The following is a 20406-nucleotide window of genomic DNA, read 5'->3' as shown; positions in this document are numbered from 1 at the left end:
AATACTGTATGATCGCACTTATACGAGGTAACTAGAACAGGGAGATTCATAGGAACAGAAAGGAGAAGAGAAGTTACGAGGGTCTGGAGAAGGGAAGGAGGGGAGTCACTGCTTCAAGGGCAGAGTCTCTGGACAGGGTGATGAAAAAGCTCCAGAAATATGCAGAGGCAATGGCCACTCAATATTGTGGATGTGCTTGTTATCACTCAATCGTATGCTTAAAAATGGTTACAATGGTAAATTTTGGGCTATGTATATTTTACCATGATTTTTAAAATACACCCCCCCAATATAAAATCCATGTATGTAGAGAAGATTTTTAATAAAAACAATAAACAAATACCCTGGAGGACGGTGGGGGCCCAACAGCTAACTGTCCCTGCCGACGGCCTTCACCGACACGTTAGCCGGATGCAAAGAGGCTCACTCACAGAATCAACCCAAGATGCATAAATACGCAGAACGACAAATAATCCCTCCTGACCTGATGACATCGATGGGGGATCGCATCCGCACCCGCTCTCTCGGGGGGACCACGTGCCAGGTGAACACCAGCCTCCAGTCGAAACCGCCAATCTGGGGCTCCCCGGAGTTGCCCATGTACTCGAAGGTGTTCCAGTCGATCACATCGATCACCGGGCACACCACCGCCGACTCTTCTTCGTGGATCCTGCAAACACCCGGACACCGGTCTCTCCACGTGGACGGGCGCAGGAGGACAATGCAGAAATCTGGGGACGAACTCTCCTCACCCTTCCACTAGGAGGGAGGAGCACCTGCGTGTGTGAGGAAGACCTGCTTCCCTTTTCCGGGTCTGCAGCTGTGTCGGGCAGGTAAGCATCTTGGGGGACTCTCTTGGGGGAAAGTGGGGAGCAAGGATCCCGACCTTATTATGAAATGCCCCACAGCTCTGATATTCTGATCGGACCTGTGGATGTTCCGGCTCAACGTGCCTCCCTCTACGGAAGTCAAGATGTGAAAAATAAAGGTGACTTTTAAAACAGAAAGCAGATTTTCACCTTCTCAAGATTGCAGAAGGTTCCTTCGTTTTATCACAACGAGTCATAAAAAGTCAAGAAATAATCATATCCCCGTACAGAGATGTCCCCTACCCAAGGGGTCAGCTTTGGAGTTAGAGCACAAATGCCACTCCTGCCCCTTATTCGACGTGTGACCTTAGCCGAGTCACCTCACCGCTCGGGGCCAGTTGCCTCGTGGGCAACACTGGAGCAGGCTCGGGCAAGAGCAGGTTTACAGTTGTTCGCAGGGAACATAATACTTAATAAACAGCAATGCGAAATAAACTGTAAGCCTGCTTCTGCCCCACCCTGTACACTCCCACAGGGGTACGATGAAGACTCCCAGAGCAGGTACATGGGAGACGGCTAGCAGAGAACCTGGACTATTGCTATCCTTGTCCTTTAATCTCTGCCATCTTGAACTATCTCGCACACAGGGAAACACCACGGGTTTCTGCAACAGGCGCCAGCCGGTGTGCATGCTTTCGCCAGCCCCTCCACAGCAACTACCAGAGCCCAGCCATCCTCCGGTACGCCTTCCGACTGTTTTCTTGCATCCGACAGCACACCAGGAAAGATGAACTGAGACTGGACCGTGGGTAAACACGAGGTTTCTCCAGGTTATGTTTTAGGGGCTTTTATCTAGAATTTGACCCTAAAAAATCATAGGAGTCACACACACACACACAAAATGGTGTGAAGAAACAGAGACCAGCCAAACTTGAGCTACATGTGTTTTTAGCATAACACCAGAAAGTTACGGGGGCGTGATGAATATGACCCCGAGGTCAGAATTACAGTTTTAGGGGAAACTGCACTGTTCAGGACAGACTCTGTGAGCCAGAGAATGAAAACTGTGAGCTCACTAAACTGGGGAAGTTGCCTTCAGTCTCTGCCAACGCCCAGGTCTTCAGATAAATAAAGGACGTTATTAAAAGGGGTGAGAGGGACAACAGCAGAGCAGCCTGGCAGGTTCGAAGGTACTGTGTGGCCCCTGGCAAAGACCCCAAGAACGTGTGACATGTAACGAGCTGCCTGGAAGCATGGGTAGCCTAATTTTTACAAGAAAGGGAAAACTGGGAGCCGGCACAGGAGGAGAGGACACTGGATCACGGTCACGGAAGGTGCAGGCCCCGCCCCACGCCGATGGCTCACACACCTCTGCAGCAGCGGCTCCAGCCAGCCCTCGTGGCACTCGCAGTGGCAGTCCAGGAAGGTCAGCACGTGGCCCTTGGCCATGGACGCCCCCAGCAGCCGGGCTCGCACCAGGCCCTCTCTCTTATTGGCGCGGATCAGGCGCACCTTGGGCAGCCCCGACAGCTCCTCGGCCAGGCGTTCCTTCAGGTGCTCTGGGGAGGCAAGCGGGACAACGAGGGTCACCCCCACATATCCCAAGCCAGGTCCTTCCAGGGCCTTCCTGTCCCAAAAAGGAGGTCAAATAGACACAATCCTCCTTTGCTCTGCCACCTGGGACATGCTGGCCTCAGCGAGAGCCCAGGCTGGCAGCGCCTGCAGCCTGGGAGCTGGGGTGGAGGAATTCCGGAACCACGGGATGTCTGACATGCGTGACACAGTCTATGTATATATCTCCATAAATAGAGGTATGAGCCTCCAGAATACACTATATATTGACTTGTGAACACTCAAAAATAAAAAGCACAAGACTCACCCAACCACCATCTTTCTGAAAAAGTGTGTTAGCATAAATTATGTCAATCAATGATACCAGATGCTACGAATTTTTAATGTGCACGGAATTCTGTTAACACAAACTTTATGTCATTATAGTCGCTCCACTACAGCTGTGCTAGTGCAAATCTGACAATAGCATGTGATCACACTTATGCTAATATGCCTTTTCTTGGGAGCACACCTCAGGAGGCACCGTGACAGCTGACCTGAGAGGTGACCACAGCAGCTGACCTAAGAGGGCCCACCGTGCTCATCGCTACCTGAGTGAGCCGCACACAGTTCATGTGGTCGTTCTCACAGCGATCCTGTGAGGTAGGTGCCACTATTATCCCCATTTTACAGAGGAGCACACTAAGGCCAAAGAGGCAAGTAACTTGTCAGGGTCAAGGTCACAGAGCAAGTGTGCTGAGGACCTGTGATTTAAACCTAAGGACCCTGCCTCCTGGAGTCCACAGAGCATGCTCCTTCTCATCCTTGTTAAACAAACCCAAAACTTGTCGGGAGAACATCCAATTTTGCAGAAAAGGAAACAAGTCCTTCCAAGTTCAAAGGGAGGGCCCACAGCGAGGGCTGGCCCAGGACTCCCGACCCCACACGCAGGCCCCACGCTGGAAGCCCCCACTCACAGCCCCCCGTGAGTCAGGTGAGTGGGCGCCCCTCAGGCAGAGGGAGAAGGAGAGAATTTCCCCATATCCGCATGGGCTTTGTCTCCAAGTCTTTGCTCAACAGGGAGGGGAAAAGTTTATAAACTGCTCCAGGTTGCTTCCCAGTTTGTGAAAATGTTTCCCTAAATATTCTCACCACTCAAAAAAAAAAAAAAAGAAAAGAAAAGGAACGATTCATCACATCAGTTGGTTTGTTTCAATCCTAAGCATCACTGTAAATAAGCTGACGGCAGGAGCCAGACCAGCCACGCCCCACACACAGGTGGGGCCGCGGTGCTCAGTGAACGCCCACACAGGTGCACCTGTGGCCTCCCCTCCCGCAGCAGGGATGCGGTCGGCCTGCACCTCCCATCTGCCTGGACTGTCTTCCCACCCCGGGGAGGGACTGACTCCCCAGCCTGGAGCTCAGACTGGCAGCGCAGAAAGGGCAGGAGGAGGCAGGCAGGACTCTCACCTCCAGGACAGGCTGGGAGGGCACGCGCCTGCTTCACAGGTTACTCCAGGGGCAGGGGTGAGGGGGGCGGACCATGGCCCTGCCGCACATTTATGAGGGAACCAAGCTGAGCTGGACACCGAGCTGAGCTGGAGGGGTCCAGACCATGTTGCCCCCAGCCACGGGATCCCGAGAATCCTGCTTAATTCCCTAAAGATAAAACTTTAAATCTAATACTTGCTTCTGAATGAAGACATTTCTGATATTTTCAGGATTTTATAGTATAATGTTTCATAAAAGTAGAAGTTATCATTTAACAAGTGCTAACAATATGCTAGGCACTGGCCTTGCTTTACCTCATTTCATCCTCACAAGGACCCCACAAGGAAGGAACTGTTATTATTTAATTTATGCTAACTGATTATATTAATCTGTTATAAAACAGGGGCTGGCGCTGAGGTTGAAACAGGCCACACCCCTTGCCCGAGGCCGCACGCTTGGCTGTGAGGAGCTGCCGCTGGAGCCAAGCCCGTGCGGTCTGACCCAGAGCCAGCGTCCACACAGACAGGGCTGAAACAACCCTGGGAGGAAAGGACAAAGGGAACGGAAGTGAGCACCTACTGTGCGCTGGGGCCACGAGGCTCCATCCTGTGCATGTGTCTGTGTGCACATGATCTCAGTTGTCCCTCACCACATGCTCTGCGTGGGACAGGTGCGGACATACCCACTCACGGGCGAGAAGGTGAAGGAACAGGGATTTTCCTCGCCCCCCAGGAGGTCCCCAGGAGGTCCCCAGGGCCCAGACCAGCACACCACACACGTTAAAACCCAAAGACCGTTCACTGAATAACAGAGGGCCACCCCGGACTGCGTGTGACTCGAGGGCCCCGTCACTGGCCAGGCCGGCAGGCACGCAGCCACCCTCTCATCGGATCGCCTCTCCCTGGCTTCAGCTCCTCTGTCTGGGCCGCCCCTTCGGTCTCATCTCAAACTCAACACATCCGAAAACCAAACACCCACTTTCCTCTCCCAGACCACTGCCCCTGTCCTGGGTGGCTCCTCCGGCCCTCAGATGACACTGACATCCACCCAGGGGCCCAGGCCAGAAGCCCATGGGTCCTCCCTGCACCTCGGCCAGTCTCCGTCCCCATGGATGCTGCCCTCGCCCCTCCCTCTGCCACCACTGGACTCCCAGTCTCCATCTCTCACCTGGGCCCCCCCTGCACCACAGTCCCCTGGCCTCCTCACCAATCTCCTCCATACACTCCTCTCCTCGCTCCAGCCACAGGGATTCTCCCAGACAGCCCTCCTGCTCTAAACCCTGCCTGGCTCTCCCTGCCCTTCCAACAAAGTCCCAGCTCCTCGGCCTCGGGTCTGACGCCTGCCCCCGTCTCCAGCCCCACTCCCTGCCCTCTTCCGACTGCTCCCCTTCCCCCGCAACAGCCGGCCCTCCGTCCTTCCTGAACCACTGGCAGATCCTGCACAACCCATGCAGCACCGCCCCTCCATGCCTTCCCACAACGGTGCCCTCCACATGAAACGCCCTCTTTCCTCCTTTGCTGTCCACAAACTCTTCGACCTTCAAGACTGAGGCTGACCCCCCGATCCTGGGCACCCAGGCAGAGTGGGTCCCTCTCCCGCTCCCCATAGCGGGCCACACAGTGGAGCCCTCTGCCGTGACGTGTGCGTCCCTCCACCAGGCTCTGGGGGACACAGGGGCGCGCGGGAAGCCCGTCCTCACCAGGCCTATCCCCCACATTTTGTGTCACACTGTCACCTCCCAGCCACGGCCACGGAAGGCCGGGCTCCCCCATGAGGCCGTGTCAGGGGCTTACCTCTGTCACTGTAGTCATCCACCAGGATCACCTCTTCCAGCAGGATGTCCGGGGACGTCTCGAGGACACTGTAGACTGTCCGAAGGAGCGTTGACCAGGCTTCATTATAAAATGCTATGACAACAGATGTCGTGGGCAAAAGATCGTAATCGTATTTCTTTTCTTTGCACCTGCAAATACAACAGAGCTTCAGGAATGAAGGACCTGCCGTTGGCCGGACATGACCCCAGCCCAGGCCGGTGCCGGGGACGGGGCCATGCACGCAACACAGGTGACCGTCTCAAGCCTCCGTCTGGGGAGTGGGGAATAATCTCCAGGGGTCTTGCAGAGCCCCCCACGTTCCCCTAGGAGCCCGAACAGACTCTAAGAAAGGTTCTAAAATGACACCCCACAGACTTGAACTGTGGGACGCTGGTTCTAAACTTTAAAGCAGTTTTCAGGCTTCCGAGATGTACAAACTAAGCAGAATCACAGAAGGCAGGGAGACTGTCCCTTCTCCCTGCCCCGCAGCTCTCCCTTCTGTCCACTCCTTCCCACCCCCTGCCAGACCCTTGCTTAGACTGTGCCCTCTGTCCGGAACCCCCCCACTCTACCCACGCCTCTGTCTCCGTGTGTCACTCGCAGCACTCTGGTTGCTCACGCCCCACCTGCGTCTCCCTCCGCCTGTTCCCGGCATCGTCTCCACACTCTGTCCCAGCAGTGTTTGTCTGTGCTTAAGGAAGGTGTCCTGCCCAGTGCGTCAGCCAGAACCAGGGCCAGGACGTAGGAATGCTCCAGGGAGGGCTCCAGAGAGGACAGTGACTGCCCCCCCCCTCCCCCCAGCCCGCACTGTCCCCATGCCATCCCTGCTTATTCTGTGGCAGCTTCTTGGTGGTGGGGGAGCTGAGCCCGCCCTCTCTGGGGGTGGGGGCCTTGACTGGCAGTGACAGGAACCAGTAGGCTCCCTCTTCATTTAGTAGGGTTTGCCACTCCTGTGCAAGGAGGGTACTGGCTGAAACAAAATGCTCTCCTCAGAGTGACCAATGACAAACTCTCAGTGTTACCCCAGGGACTGGGCAGTGCCTGGAAATCATCAGCAGGCCATGGCTGACAGCAAGACAGGGGAGGGACAGAAACCTAGGAGGGACACCAGAAGGACCGAGGTTTGCATGCGGACTGGATGCTGGGCTGGGAGCTCTGGAACGGGGTGAGTGCCCACGACCAGCCAGGCCACAGGCAGAGAGGGGGGGCCTTGACGACAGGCTGAGGGGCAGATCGGAGAGACAGGGAACCAAGCAGGATGAGGGGTGCAGCCAACATCTGCTGACAATCTGCCACCTGCCAGGCACTGTGTCAATGGGCCAGTCATCAAGTATTTCCTGATGGCCTACTACGTGCCAGATAGGCAAAACCCCTGCTCTCACGAAGCTTACCTTCAGGGGGGCCATATAAAGAAAGTGAACATAACAACAGTTTCTGAAAGTGACCAAACAATGACCAAAAGAAGGGCGATGACCCAGAGCCAGCACAGAGGGGAGAGGGGAGGGAGAAGGCGAGCAACCGCAGGACGGGTAATCAAGGAGGGCCTCTGAGAGGAGGCGACACTGGGGATGAGACCTGAATGATGAGGGACCCAGTTCCACAAAAAGCCAAGGAAGAGCCCTTTATGTATGCCATTTTTTTCTTTTATCTTGTTATTAAAAATTTCAAACATACAAAAAGCAGAGAGATACTGTCAGAAACTCTGGTGTACCTTTCACCGGGCCTGGTCAGTCTTGCCTCCCCTGTGTCTCCACCTGCTCCCCGCGTCCCAGACGACTTGAAGCAATCTTCAGCGTAACACCATGTCCACCACATTCCAACACACATCTCCGAGAAAGCAGGACTTTTTTATAATAAACACAGTGTCACTGCAACACCTTAAAAATCAGTGATTCCTTCGTGCTAGCATATCTCTGGTCTACAATTTTTCTTCCAAGTGAAGAACCTGATGATCAGACAATATGACACTAAGGTAGATGACTGTAGGGTACGTGGATTTTAATACACATCCTCATTTCAGAGACGTTTAAAAATAAGAAAGTGCCTTGGGCTGCAGTGCTTTATTGCACTCTCACAACCGATTCCTAGGTGAGTACTTACAGTTCTCATTGTCAAGGCAAGGCTCAGCAAGGTGAGTGACGCGGGCAGGTCACAGAGTGCCCATGAGAGTGAACTTGGCTGAGATCCCTGTGTCGGGGATCTTGTCACAGGTCTTGTCATCCTTCTGCTTCCACCCCCCACCCCCAGGAGGCTCAGAGGGGCCCCTAGAATCTGAAGAAAGGTTCTACAATCGCGTCTCCCCACCAGGCCCTCCCTCCTGCCCCACGTGGGCGACTCCTCCTCTCCTCCCCACCCCCCCCCCCCTCTCTCGGTGCTCCAAGCAGTTCCAGGTCCCTCTTCATAAATGACACAAGAGCTTCTGCAGCAGCCCAGGCTCTGCTGTCACCAGGGTGGCTTTTCCAAGTGAACTGTCTCTGACAAGGGCTGGCTCTTCTCAGCCACCTTTATATTCCCATCCTTGCTACGCCTGGAGGCCCACTGTGGGCACTCGAGGAAAGGCCAGCAGGGGCTGAAAGCAAGTCGGCTCTGGTGCCCCGGAGCCACAGGGCATTCCCACCGGCCTCACCAGCAGGACCTAAATCCACAGCAGCAGTGACTCAGCGCTGTGCTCCACAGAGGGGCGTCCGGCCCGCCCACGAGGAGAGGAGAACTAGGTTCCCTCTTTTGAAGGGAAGGATATCAAAGAATTTGGGACTATACTTTAAAACCACCACACGTGACCAGAATGCAGCAGAAGTGACAAGATGTGACTTCTAAGACCGGGTCATGGTCCATCCCCTCTGAGGAAAGCCAGCTGCTGTGCAGTGGGGATACTCAAGTGGCCTGAGGAGAGCCTTACAGGGTGAGGGGCTGAGGCCACCCTCCTACAACAAACCTTCCAGTTTGGGATGTGCCTTCTTGCAAGTAGGCCCTCCAGCCCCTCCCCAGTCAATCCTTGAGATGATGGAAGCCACAGATGACTTTTTATCCTCACCCAAAGGCATGCTTATTGTTTGCAGAGGGGAGGGGAGGAAGAGAAAGGGGGAGAAAAACATCAGTGTGAGAGAGGAACATTGATTGGTTGCTTTTCATACATGCTCTGAAAGGGGGACCAAACCTACAACCCAGGCATGTGCCCTGACTGGGAATCGAACCCACAGCCTTTAGGTTTATGGGACGATACTCCAACCAATGGAGCTGCCCCAGCCAGGGCCCCAGATGACATTCTGACTGGGATCTTAGGAAACCTCCCAAACCAGAACCACCAGCGAAGCCACACCCGAGTTCCTGACCCACAGACATAATGTAAGAGAAAAACCTTCACTATTGCTTTATGTCATTAAGGTGTGTGGCCGTACACACGTGCAATAAATCACAAGGGAGCTCCCAGGCAGGCCCAGACTGAGACATGCTATACACACCTGCAGGCCCGCACCCCTGAAAGTGTCAATGTCCCGAGAGGCAATGAAAGGCCAAGGAACCGTTTTGGACCGATGCAGACTAAAGAGACACAACAAGGAAGCGTCTTCCTTGATTTCCGACTAGACACCAGGTCAGAAAGAAAAACGCCAAGACAGGTGGGGCATCCCAGTGTTGTACACATTTCCTGAATTCGGTGACTACACCACGGCACCATGAGAAAATGTCCTGGTTCTTAGAAAATACACCCGGAAGTAACAGAGGACAAAGGATTGTTATCTCTGTAACTTGTTCTCAGAAGCATATAACATGATAACACACTAGTAGAAAGAGGAAAATTAAGTTACACGGAGCAAAGTACGTTATGAGTGGATCTAGGTAAGGGGTATACAGGAGTTTGTTGTGCTATTCTTGCAAATTTCCTTTAGGTTTCAATCTTCCAAAATTAAATGTTTACTGCAAAAAGGAAAAGTGCAATGATGCCCGGGGTGGACCGAGCGAACTCTGCCCTGCAGAACTGCACCTCAATCTCAGTGGGCACGACAAAAGCCCCATCCCCTCTCCTCCTTTTCCACTTCCACCAAAGCAGCTGCCCTCCTCCAAACAGATGTGCTAGCACATGGGAGACATGTACGTGTACAGAAATGTGAAGAAGTACGTCTGGGCTTAATAAGCCTCTGCGTACTAGACAGGGTGCATAGAAAAGCTATTTTTGCCTGCTAGGAGCATCATAAAGAATTGTTTACACTTAAAAATAGTTTTTTTACCTTTTAAAAAGAAAGGTAAAGTTAAAATTTATTTTCAAATATACACAAATGAACGGAAATAAGGACAATGAAGTGAGGTCTTCAAAACTGAAGTTTATTCAACTTAAATAACTGCCCTTTCGTCTGAAACCACATCTCTGTGGTTTGGGGTTAAGGCTCGTTTCTCCTCACGATAGCAGGCAGGAGGGAAGACAACGCTCCGCCTGGCCGGGCAGAGTCGGGTCGGCGGGGCAGCCCCTGCCCGGTGTTCCTGCGTCCCCGCTGGTCCATGGCAGCCCCAAGCCCGAGGCCACTTTCCTCAGGTGTCCAGGTATCCGGGTGGCTTCTCTGTTCATGCCCGCTTAGATCACCCAGAAGCTGGGTACCACCTTGGCAACACTCACTCAGAGCTTTCAAATGTTCCTCTTCTCTTTGAACTCCTACTATTCCTAGGAAGTCCTCACCTAAGGCAATGATCAGAGATACCCTGAAGGAATCTTGTGGTAAAAATTTTTCTTCGTAATGTTATTTATAATAACAAAAATCTGGCAACGACTTCAATATCCAACAAGGAGGAGTTAAAGTACAGCATGGCTGCATGGCTATCCAAATCACACATTTCAGAGGATATTTAACAGTAAAAGACAATGACCACAGCACAATGTTAAGTCAAAAAAGCAGGGTTCAAATCTGTGCGGCACAATGCCAGTTCTTGCACAATGATGCGGGTGTGCACGCGCTCACACATACACAGTACACAATACAGAGAAACATGCCAATATGTTCACAACAGTGACCTCTCAGCAGTGGATTATTGCGGAGTCTTATTTAGGTCTTTATATTTTCCTGCGCTCTAAAATTGTTCTACAGTGAATATGCATTGTTTTTATAATCACAAAGGAAGATTATTTTTTAAAAGCGGGATCATATTTCTTTAGCTCTCCACAGCAAATTCCTTCATTGAACAACAATGTAATATCCTGACCTCTCCTTTCCTTCTTGGCCTGGGAGTTTCTCCCTCTTTCTCTAACACATCCCTTAAGGGCATTCTCCTTCATGACTGTGGGATGTCCCCTTCGGGAATGTTTCCACGAAAAACACTCTCCCCTTTTCCTGACTGGTAAAAAAAGCTGTGCATCCTTCCATCAGAAGAGGCCCACTCTGCATCACTCAGGGCTCCACTCCTGCCTGGGGCACGGCAGAAAGCTCAGAGCCAAACTGACTGCTAAACGGTAGCCAGCCATCCTTTCCTTAACGCTCCCGTATAATCCATGTGCGTTCGGAGGGCAGGGGCTGAACTGTGTTTTCCTCTGGCCATTCAGCATGCCTGTACTGCACCTGGTAATACCAGGAACATTCATTGGTGGTGACTATATGCTGGGCAGTGCGCTGAGCACTTCACCCGCATTGTTGTTTAACCGTCACAATGCCCTGTTGGGTGGGGACCACTCCAATCCCTGCTGGCACAGTACATGTCTGGGTAGTCCATGGATGTGAATGAAATGGCTGCAGCAAATGCCTCCAGTCTCTTATCTTTGTATTCAGGTTATCACATAAATGTCTTTAAAAAATGAAAATTCGCCCTGGCTGGCGTAGCTCAATGGATTGAGCATGGGTTATAAACCAAAGGGTCACAGGTTTGATCCCCAGTCAGGGCACATGCCTGGGTTGCGGGCCAGGTCCCCAGTGGGGGCCATATCAGAGGCAACCACACACTGGTGTTTCTCTCTCTCTCTTTCTCCTTCCCTTCCCCTCTCTAAAAATAAATAAATGAAATCTTTAAAATAAATGAAAATTCATATCCTTTGTAGAACAGGCCAGGGAGGTCACAACCTCCATTCGTGTGTTTTACCTGTCCATGTTCCCTTCCCCTTTCTCACCTTACTGCACTGGGGTTTCTCTCTCAGACACCTCTCGTCTGTGTGCAGGGTTAAACACACACACACACACACACATGGATACTCACACACGTAGATACACACACCCGTGGATACACACACATGTATATTTACATACACACGGCCCTCTGGGAAGGCCAAATGCCCAGGCCTCACCAGTCAACCTCTTCCTGACAACATCAGTCGAATCCCCGAATCCAGGGCTCAAAATCTGAACCCACTCTCACCCCAGAATTTTCTGTGATAGAAGAACATATATTTTCTTTCATATTTAAGTCAGTTTCCATTGGGTTTTCAGTCACTTTCAACCCAAAGAACTGTGACTAAGAAAGAAAAAAGCTTAACAAATAGAAAGCATAAAATAAGATGGCATCATTAAATCCTAAAGTATCAGTCAGCACAATGAATATAAGTGAACATAACTATCTAGTTAAAGTCAAAGACTATCAGTCTGGATTTAAAAGAAACACAAATCCAGCAACATGCTAGAGACACACCTACAACACAAGGACATTGGAGTGAGTGAGAACAGGTACCATGAAAATACTAACACAACTAAACATGTTCTAAACTTAAAGAACTGGTTCAAAGAAAGAGTGCCACATGGACGGCCACAAGACGAGTCTAATGAGAATTAATAAACTATCTTGCTGTTTACAGCCTTTTGGAGAAGCAAAAGAAACATCACTCTAATCTCCACACCACGTTATGTTTTTCCAAAGATAATGTTATCAGAACAGACAAGCAAGCTACCTCTCTGCAAAAAGAGAAATCCTACCTCACCAACTCCCTCTTGTCAACCCTCAGAAGATGCCAAACACTTTTGCTAAACTACCTCTTTAGAGCCATTTCTTCCACACTACCACCCCAGCCTGCACGTCCTGATTCCCGAACTTAAACCCATCGGCAGTTGCAGCATGAATGAGACTAAAACCAGAGCAAGCCTTTCAGAAACGCAAATGTCTGTGTGTAATCACTCACTCCCCAACCGGGCTGCACGACCCCTCTGCTACGGCAGGGAGTGGCTGCTGTTCGCATGGGTGGATCCTCATCCGGGATCCTCGTCCAGGTGCCCCTGGAAACACACTCTCACTTCGCCTAGATCTCCGGCTACATAAGTCAGAATGCAAATGAGAATGGCATTCTAGTAATTATCTTGAGGCTTCTCTGATCTGTGAAAGCCAAAACCCTTTGCAAATATTACTACAAAACTGTTAGCAACCTCTTACTTGTGACACACCTTACACAACTCCCTGTGATGTCACCACTAACTTGAACTGCACTTGGTCTGAACTTAATCCCCGCTTTGTCTAATTCTGGTGTTCTCCCACACCCTGAAAAGCTCCCGCCCTTAATCTTCCCAGTGAGAAATCTTCCGGCTCTCAGCCAGCAGCTTTCAACCCTAGCTGACTTCAGCCTTAGCCCAGGCTCTACCCACAGAAACTCTATTTACTTGTTCTGGGGAAGGTCCTTGGCATCAACATTTTTAGAAGTTTCCAAAGGCCACAAATGCAGCTATCTGGCTCCCTGCTTTGGCCTGCTGTCATCTCAGTGTGAAAGTTCCCTCCTAGCCTCACATGAGATGGTGCTGGTTAAAGAGTATTGCAAACCCTGTACTTACGGCATCACCATGCAAGGATTCCTCGTCAGCCTCCCCCCAACTCCTTGATTCAGTACCATAGCTAACAGAAGGAAAGCTGTGCTCTAATGCACTGGCCTGCAAAGTATTAGACTCAGAAGGGTTGGGGGCTACACCAAGTCTTAAGAAATGAGAACCAACTCTCCTAAGTTTCTCTACCAGCCTGGCTCTGTCCAAGGCAGCAGACACGGTACCAAGGCTGGCAGACGCCAGGAAGAGCTGAGCCAAATAGTCCCCTGGGAGTCCCCAACTCCCTGGCTGTGGTAACAGGGTTATCCACTATACAGCAAGTCTTCACTTAACATCCATAGATTCTTTGACTTTAAGCAAAACAACGTATGAAGAAACCAACTTTACCATAGGTTAATCGATATAAATAGAAGTTGAGTCCCTGTGGCATCTCATCGGTGTTAGAACAAAACAACTTTGAATGAAACGGTGCTATTTGAGGACCTGCTGTAGTGTAAACACTGGTTAAAAACGTGTGTGGGCCTACAAAATGCTTGTATCTGAATACGTTCTCACCCACATACCCATATGCATATTTTTCTAAATCTACTTCTATATCTGGAAAAGTCTAGGAGGATACACAGCAGAATGTTACCCGTGGTTCTCCCCGGGGTGGTAGGTTTATGGGTGGTTTTTATTCTTACTTTTTGCTTCTCTGCATATGCTAAAATGTCTAGAGTGCACATGTACTGTTTTCATAATTAAAATAGAGAAAGAAATGTCTCCACCCTAAAAGGGAGGAGGGAATAAAAGATCTGGGTGCCAGATCAGCCCTGCCCACATCAGCCTGTTCCTGTGGCTTTTTCTCCTAGTTGAGACTGGATGCTGTGTGGGGACCTTTCCTGCTGTGCCATTCAAGGATCCTCAACACCCCTCGGTTTACTAATTAGATGCCCAGGCGACCATCCCTCCCATCCTCACCCTGAACTCAAATCTGCCAATCCTCAGGCTAAGTCTCAAGAGCCTGAAAGGGTCCCCACCACTGTATGGACTATAATAAAAGTGAGTCTCCCCGAAAGGCCCTGCCACTACTGGCCACACTGAAGCGCTGCCTCAAGCCCTAGCCTGGCGGAGCCCAACTCAGATCAGCTTGCCTTTCTCTCCAGCTAAGCAAGAATAACCCAACAGGCCTTGCTGCAGGAATTAAAGGCAGGAGGCATTCATACTCCTTATCACGCTGGGTTTGGATCAATGCCCCAGGGTCAATACCACAGCAGGATCTATAAGCAAATCCTGATAGGCCACAGTTCCGCTGGGTCACCATGGAGACTGGATACCATAAGCCCCATAGGTCATCCGCAGTGTTTGAAAGAGATTTCACAACCTGGGACAATAAAGGAAGTTGGAACCCAGAAAAGAAAAACTTTATAACCAATCCCCGGATAACTAAAAAGTGACCTCCTGTGTATATTGTTAGCAACAGGAAAGACAAGGAAAACCAACAAGAATTGAATAGGCAGTGTGTTCCCAGGTGTTAGGTGCTTCATTACATTCCTAGGTTGTGTTATTTCTACTCATTCCTTATTTTGCAGATAAAGAAACAGGCTCAAAGATACTAGATAGTTGGCTCAAGGTCACCGAGCTTATAAGCAAAAGAGTCAGAATTTTATCTCACATGGGCTGGGCCTGAACCCTGGGTCTGACCTGAAAGCTTCCCCTCAACGGTCACTCAGTAAGCACCCTCGGAGTTTTAAAGAGATAAACGTGCATTCAGCCATTTTGGCTGAAGTCGGGGAAACTGCTACCAACCCCAGCAAACAAACTTCTCAAAAAGATTCACAGGGAAAATGCTTCGGGCAAAAGCACCAGGCTAGAGATGAGCAGGTGTAAGGAAAAAAAAATGCAGGAGCGAGTCCCTCCAAACTTTGCAGAGGTAGGGCCACCTCACGCAGACACTCTTGCTCTCTGGCCAAGGATCCACAGAGCAGGTCCCTTAAATCTGGAAATCAGCACAGTGCGAAGGGGACCAGGAGGATCACAGTCCCCCAAGTTCTACTGCTCTCTAGCTGTCACCTGTCCTCTCTGAGCCTGTTTCCACACTTGTAAATTAGGAAAGACAAGGACCAGGGAGGGACGGCAGGCAGGTGCCCGGTGCACAGAGCAGGCTGCCCAACTAGATGCTCCCAGGGACCCCCTCTATGGAGTCCTCTTTTCCTCAGGGTCTTCAAGGAGGGGCTTGCTCAAACAGGGACATGGAAGATTCCCACCAATGAAGGAAAGGAGAGAGAAGGCCAGAAGGGCCTTCATCCTCCTGCCAACTTCTTCTTTTCTTGAAACTTGGGCAGTGGGTACAACGAGCCCAGCAGCAGCTCCGACAGGAACTAGGCATTTGACAACTAGGCTCTGGGCCTGCACCACCCACAGGAGTGAAGTGGGCTAGGCCACAGCCAGAAGGAGCCCTTCCCACCAGCCACTCCTTCCTGCCTCCCTCCTCCCAAAGCTCAGGTGAGAAAGAAGGTAGCTTACTGCCTCTGACGTGGCCTTCTAGCCACCTTTCACCTCACCTGCCCCGGGTGCACACCCCACCGGTTCACTCGCGGACACAGGTGCACACTTAAGTGAACGGAGTGGATGATACTGGCAGAGCCGGATTGAGGGTGCAGTGGGAGCCGGAAAGGGCACCCAAAAACAGTTCTCATCTTAAACCTGTCTACTTAGCCCAGACTCCCACTGCACCCAGAACCGAGTGACAGCCCTTCTCAACGGGAAAGGAGCCAAAAGACCACCTAGGAACAGATTTCTCAATTTCTGACATTTTTCTATTTTCTTTTTTTAAAACTTTCTTGTGCCCCTCCCCCCATATAACCCTTCCGCTGCCAACTCCCAAGAAAGACTCAATAAGGTGCGCGATCCCCAGGTATTTTGACACCCCACCACTTTACAGATGCAAAAACTGAGGCCTCGGAACTCCTTGGGCAGGGCTCCTCCCGCCACCTGAGGACTCACAGCGGGTTCCAGCGCTCCGGTAGGCGGCGATGCAGCGAGATGCGGTCGCTAAGGTAGGTGTTGATCTGATGCAGCCGCACGCTCTCCTCTTGCAGCTTCAGCTCCTCGCCCTCCAGCTGCAGCCGCACCGCCTCGCCCCGCGCACCCAGAGCGTCCTCGGGCACCGGTGGCCGTGGCAGGACCGGGTCGCGCCGGCCAGAGCGCGGGGTTCGTGGGAGTCCCGGCTCCGCCGCCCTGGCCCCGCGGTGCGTCCGCAGCACCGAGAGCAGCCCGACCAGGGCCAGTAACGCCACCAGCACCAGCAGCGCCTCCCGGCCGCGCCGCAGCCCCCGTGGGCAGCGCCGCCACGCCGCGCGCCCCCACATGCGCCCACCAGCAACTGCTAGTGCTCGGCGCGCCCCGAGGCGGCGGCGCAGCCGGGGACCCGGATCCCGGAACCGCAGCCCCGCGCAGCCCCGCCCCGCCCCCGGCCCGCCCCACCTGCGCACCGCCCCCTTCCCTCCCAGCCCGCCCGCCGACTGCGGGAGCGCCGCCCAAACCCGGGTAGGAAGGCTGTGTTTACCGCGTCCCGGCTCGGACTTGCTGAGGCTAGCACCTAGCTGGCTGGGCTATGTGCATTCTTTAAAAGGTAACGGCGTAGTCCCGGCCAGTTTGGTTCAGTTGGTTAGGCGTTGTCCAGCAACCCTTGAGGTCGCCGGGTTCCATTCCGGTCAAGGTACAGACCTCATAGCTGGGTTGCGTGTTTGGTCCAACACCCCCTACACCCCACCTCTCACCGCCCCCCCCCCCCCACGCCCGGGGCACACAAGAGGCAACCAATTGACGTTGCTCTCTCACATGGATATTTCTCTCCCTTTCTTCTCCCTTATCCTCTCTCTAGAATCAGTTTTCTTTTTGTAAGTAACAGCTTAAAACCTTTAGCTCAGTGACTGGCACATTGTAAGCGTTCAGTAATTGTGGGCTGCAGAGTGCTAAGAATTTGACTGACATTATCTCCAATATCTGACTTGTATAGTCTCGTAAGAGGGGTACTAAGCCTATAAACTCTTTTTTACAGAAGGGAAAACGCGCACAGGGAGGCTCAGGGACACCAGGCTGTCCACTGAGGCCTGCAGGCCCTACCTAAGATATGCTATTTAGATCCCTTGAATAACAAACCCTCCTCTGGTGCCCTGCTAGTGGATATTTGTGTTTCTTATCTTCACCTTACAGATCCCTCTAAGAAGCTGATCAATGCGATGAACTGTTCCCTTAGAAAAACACACATAAGCACCCATAATATTGTCACACACACCCCAGGCCATTCATTCATGCTCAACACCCCAGGCCTCAGCTCCAGGTTTCCTTTGGGGGCATTGAGGGGATGAAGGAGCCACTGGGGTGCTGGGAATATTTAATTGGTCAAGACGAGAATGAGACATGAGGATCTCTCTGAGGTACAAAATGTAAGAGTGGGCCAAAAGAAACTCAGTTGTCAAAATTATTAATATTGTAAAAATCAAAATGATTTCAAAAATCCATGATGAAACAAAATACCAAAATCTTCTGTAAAGACAGACTCTGATCCTCTGCTTATGTAGTTCACCTGACTCACCTCACTCACCCTAATCCCAGCCCTGATTTCTATATCCTGATTTCAATGGGGATCAAATGGATATATAGGAGAGGGGGACCCCAATAAAACAGACTTTATTTATGAAAATTGTGTATTTATTTTTACATGTTTAAACTTCAGTCACCCTCCAAGTACTCTCCATTTGATGCAATACACCTATAGAGGCATTTTTTCCACTGCTCAGAATGGTTTTTGAACTGGTCAATTTTGATGCCTTTTAGTGCTTCTGCCATTTTTTTGTTTCGCCACTCCCACATCAGCAAAACAGTTTCCTTTGAGGACTTTTTTCATGCCGGGAAACAAAAAAAAGTCACTGAGGGTAAGATGGGGTGAATAGGGAGGGTGGGGAAGAGGGGGTCATGTCAGTTTTGGTCAAAAACTACTGCACACTCAACTCAGTGTGGGCAGGTGTGCTTGTAAGTCACTGATCATGAAATGGGCAGACACATTATAGTGAAGACACTGAAGCCAAATGCAGCCTCTCACAACAACACCAGCTGGTATACACTGGTACAGTTGGGTTCCTAGAACACTCAACTGCGAGGGAATCCTGTGCTACAAGGGCCCTGCCCTCCAGAAGATAATTCCAGAGGCATTTTGGAGAGGGTCTCCCCTATATATGTAAAAATTCATCAAGTTCTTCTTTAAAACCTATGAATTCATGAAAGTTATACCTCAATTAAAAATCAAAAATAAATAAAAACAATGAAGAAAATTAAAAAAAAAAAAAAGGAGAACCCCTGGCTTCCAGGACAAGTGTTGAAGTCCTTAGCTTGACAGGAGAAGACCACAGAATGTGACTCCAAATTCTGCAAAGCCCATCCCCAGCCACCCAGGGAGGAGATGCAGAGCTTCACCACTCTAGGTCTTTGCACATGCTGTTCCCTCTGTTTGAAATGCCCTTCCCCACCTGGCAAAGCCCTACCCATCCTTGAAGGCCCTGCCAAAAGCTACTTCCTTTGTGAAGCCTTCAGCAACAATACAGCCTTTTAGGTGTTGGGGACTGCCCTGCCTGGTCTCAGGGAGCTATAACCACCCTGTGACTTAGGCTGAGTAAAAGACCTCCGGACCAGAAGCCACTAAGGAGACAAAACTAATTTCCCTGGAATGAACGCTGCCTGTTCTAATGCCTGGCTCTCATTGCATGATCAGCAATCAATGACGGGTAACAATTCTCTAAGAAAGAGAATGAATCTAAGACAGACTTGATCATGTGGGAATGCCCTAAGGGAAGAGACTCGGGGCTGTGGATATGAAGGGGTGATGGACATCAACCCCTGCCCCCTTGGCTTTGTCAAAGTCTGAATCCTTATTCTTAGACGTGAGAAATCCAAGTCTCCTGGCTGCCTTTGTCTCTGTTAACTCAGGCCTGCGAAAATAGCAGGGGCAGTGCAGCCCAGACCAGAAACAGTGGACCCCCGGAGTAATCAGACCTGGGACATAGAATATGCAAGATCCTGTGAGATCTGTTTGCTGGAGGATGTTATTAGATTAGAATTTGAAGGCACAGACAGGAAACTGGCCCTTTAAGCAATATGTTAAAACTCCAATCTTTGCCCAGAATCACAGCAGGGGTTCTGTCTGCACCTTTGTAAGTCACCTACTTCTTTTGATCTTTTCTGGCAGACTGTGAATCCACAAACTAAGTCTGTATTCTCAATAAAAATCTGCTTGGGAATGGATACTAGGCACCCTCCAGGAGAGAGGGTAGCCAAAGGCACTCCCCACTAAAGAGAGTGGCCATGGCGCTCTCCACTAGAGAGTGACCCTTCTGTCCCTATTTCCCCATAGGACCTGGTCGTCTCTGTGTATGTTTTTCTCATGTTTTGACAAGCATCTGCAGCCAAGATGGATACTGCTGGACGGTATCATCCACATTTAGGCAAATGCATTTCAAGACTGCCTCAGCCTTTTGTGTATTAGTCAGGGTTCCACTGGAGAAATAGAATCTGTAGGAGATAGATTAAGATTTATTGCAAGGAATTGGCTTATGTTATTCGTGGGGGCTGGTGAAGCAAATCCAAAATCTGTAAGGCAGGCCATCAGAAAGGGCAGGCTGAAGCCCTCTAGTGTGAGCTGACGTCATAGTCCACAGGCCGAACCTCTTACGTTCTACGACAGCCTCGTTTCCGCTCTTAAGACTTTTTGACTGATTCAACAGGCCCAACTTCACTTAAAGTCAACTGATTATAAACATTCATTATATCCACAAAATAGCTCTACAGCAATTTTAGTGTTTGTTTGAATGACCGGGAACTAACACCTAGCAAGCTGACACATCAAACTGACTACCTCCGTTTCCTAGGGCTGTCGAAACGAACTACCACACACCGGGTGGCTGAAAAACAACAGCAATTTAATCTTTCACAGTCCTGGAGTCCAAAATTAATCAGCCCTGTCTGCAAGGTCATGTTCTCTCCAAATGCTCC

General features: G+C 50.9%; 1 protein-coding gene across 1 annotated transcript in view; it reads right to left on the bottom strand.

Annotated features, from left to right (window-relative positions):
- The window catches only part of GALNT12 (polypeptide N-acetylgalactosaminyltransferase 12), a 30657-nt gene extending 13852 nt beyond the window's left edge, over nucleotides 1-16805 (bottom strand). Inside the window, exons 1-4 of the mRNA XM_028503520.2 lie at nucleotides 16363-16805; nucleotides 5645-5814; nucleotides 2179-2368; nucleotides 485-670 (exon numbers count right to left, since the gene is read on the bottom strand). Of these exons, the coding sequence (XP_028359321.1) occupies nucleotides 485-670; nucleotides 2179-2368; nucleotides 5645-5814; nucleotides 16363-16727 (911 nt within the window). The 5' untranslated portion in view covers nucleotides 16728-16805. The remainder of the gene's footprint in view (nucleotides 1-484; nucleotides 671-2178; nucleotides 2369-5644; nucleotides 5815-16362) is intronic.
- Nucleotides 16806-20406: the final 3601 nt, after the last annotated feature.

The sequence above is a fragment of the Phyllostomus discolor genome, chromosome 3, assembly GCF_004126475.2.
Source record: "Phyllostomus discolor isolate MPI-MPIP mPhyDis1 chromosome 3, mPhyDis1.pri.v3, whole genome shotgun sequence".
NCBI classification, from domain to species: Eukaryota; Metazoa; Chordata; class Mammalia; order Chiroptera; family Phyllostomidae; genus Phyllostomus; species Phyllostomus discolor.
This window is presented reverse-complemented; position numbering and strand designations above follow the sequence as displayed.